General features: G+C 33.7%; 1 protein-coding gene across 5 annotated transcripts in view; it reads left to right on the top strand.

Annotated features, from left to right (window-relative positions):
* The window catches only part of LOC107618415 (flap endonuclease 1), a 6,324-nt gene that overhangs the window by 3,351 nt on the left and 765 nt on the right, over positions 1–2,208 (top strand). The window contains exons 13-17 of one of the 5 annotated variants that reach the window (XR_002353549.1): positions 28–152; positions 266–322; positions 435–481; positions 579–633; positions 1,550–1,573. Coding sequence is in view for 3 of the 5 variants with exons in the window: in XM_021110684.1 (XP_020966343.1) it covers positions 28–142; positions 266–322; positions 435–481; positions 579–633; positions 1,550–1,729 (454 nt within the window). In the remaining 2 variants the exon portion in view is untranslated. Of the gene's footprint in view, positions 1–27; positions 153–265; positions 323–434; positions 482–578; positions 634–1,434; positions 1,745–2,208 lie in introns of those variants that run through there. The other 4 variants (XM_021110684.1, XM_021110685.1, XR_002353548.1 and 1 more) reach the window with 4 other exon arrangements.

Raw genomic sequence — 2,208 nt, 5'->3', positions numbered from 1 at the left:
TTACAATGTATTGAATGTGTGAAGCAGGTATCACATTCCAGATGATTGGCCATATCAGGAGGCCCGACGGCTTTTTAAAGAACCATTGGTCATAACTGAAGACGAGCAACTTAATCTGAAGTGGTCTGCTCCAGATGAAGAAGTAATAGCTAGTCTGTTACAAAATCCTTTCAAACAGACACAGATTCACATACTCAAATTAATTCTATCAAAATATATTGAGTTCTTTGGCAATGTAACCAGCTTTGATCATGTTGCCTTGCAGGGGTTAGTAACATTTCTGGTAAATGAGAATGGATTCAACATTGATAGGGTGACAAAGGTGTGTGGCTTCAAATAATATCTTTTTGTTGACTGTTTGATCAGGGTTTGGTGGGCTTTCGTTGCTTCAGAAAACAACTTATTTATTTATTTTATTATCTTTAATCTGATAGGCAATTGAAAAAATTAAAGCAGCAAAGAACAAGTCGTCACAAGGCCGGTATGTGATCCTTAACTTGTTGGACATGAATGTTTAATGTTTTTTCTTTTCTTTTCCTTTCTAATTCCTTCACTTTCACTCTTCCAAACACTAACAGATTGGAATCATTTTTTAAGCCTACAGCAAATCCATCTGTACCCATTAAACGGAAGGTGTGTATCCATTACGCCTATTAGAGTCATTGCTTGCTATTATTTGTTAATATACGAAAACACTAGAAAAAAACCTGGCAAATTTTTCATCAAAACATTTATGGTCAAACTTTGGGCTTGCTATGATTCAATTATTCAGTTCTATTCGCCTGTTTTTCTGGCTGTAACAGCATCATGAATTATTGCTTCCATGCATTATTTGCATTATCTTAAGATGTCATCTGGATGATGACTAAACTCTTGCATCTGATGATGACATGACTTATTAACTTCAGTTGTGTGAAAAATCATTCATCTGAAGATGTGATCATGAATGTTATTTCTTAGATACAAATTGAACACCACAACTTGTGTGGCAAGGATATCCCTGATCATCTCCTTTACCCACTGTAGGTTTTTAGTTCTTTATTCTCTTACAAAAAATAAAAAATAAAAGGGTTAGTTGCACCTACACTTGTGACCTTTTATGATGCCATGCACACTATAGTTTCTAAACTTTAAATGTGCAAATTGAGCCTTCTAAGTTTTTCAAATTTACAGTTTGACCATGTTGGTAGTTTGTTCGTCAATTATTAAAAAAATATCACATTTAAGATTTAACAAAATATAGGGTATCAAAATTGCATATTTAGGAAAGTTCAAGAGGACCAATTTTTGCATAACCCGAACTTCTAAGGGTGTAGTGCACTTATTTTGGTTACAATGCACGTGTTCTCGGGGGTTTAATTTGCACATTTTTAAAGCTCAGGGAATAAAGTAGATGGGAGTAAGATGCATTTATTCTTTTGTTTTTGCAAACAGTATCCTTTCTGTTTCGCATCTGAGAAATTGAAGTACCAGAAACAGGAGTTTGCCATTTACTAGAAATATTGAAGCTGATTTGCGAGCATAATTTTGACTGCACACTTGATGACAGGAAAGCAAATGCATGCTTAAATCTTTCAAACCAGATATTGAGCATAAGATGTTCTCTCTGCAAACTTTTAACTGTTCAAGGCCCATGGTTAGTGGCAAGTTAAGCTTGCCAAAACATAATCTGGGTTCCAAGCACCACGTGTCATTGTCATTATTTAGAGCTGTCTGCTTTGGTGCCTGAAGCTGATTAGCCCTGGTGAACCTTCAAAGTCAATCTATTCTCATGTAGAATCTATATTTTAAGTAAAGAATGTGAAAGTCTTAATTTGATCATCATATTTTATGGAAGGGATAAACTATCCTTTATCACTATCTATTGTGTCATCCAATAATCTGTAACTACTAATTTTACATCATAAATTAAAAAAAAAGCCTCCTTTCATTACTCCACGCATGTTTCATTCCCAATATTGTGTATTTCTCAAATTAAGTATTTAGCTTAGCATTTGCTCCCTTTAAGTATGCAGTTTTGTGGTTCATGGTGTTTAAACTTTACCAAGTCTCATTGACTTTATTTACATAGATACGAAGTCTCATTGTTATGCAGGAATGTAAAAGAACTGAAGAGCTTAAAATTTATTTTGTTTCTCTTGCTTGTTTTATTTCTTGTATTTCTTTATTAACCACCTTTTCTTTAGTATTTTAATCTGATAATTGTAT

The sequence above is a fragment of the Arachis ipaensis genome, chromosome B09 (genome assembly GCF_000816755.2).
Source record: "Arachis ipaensis cultivar K30076 chromosome B09, Araip1.1, whole genome shotgun sequence".
Lineage (NCBI taxonomy): Eukaryota > Viridiplantae > Streptophyta > Magnoliopsida > Fabales > Fabaceae > Arachis > Arachis ipaensis.
The sequence above is the reverse complement of the archived record's forward strand: the minus strand, read 5'-3'. Positions and strand labels throughout refer to the sequence as shown.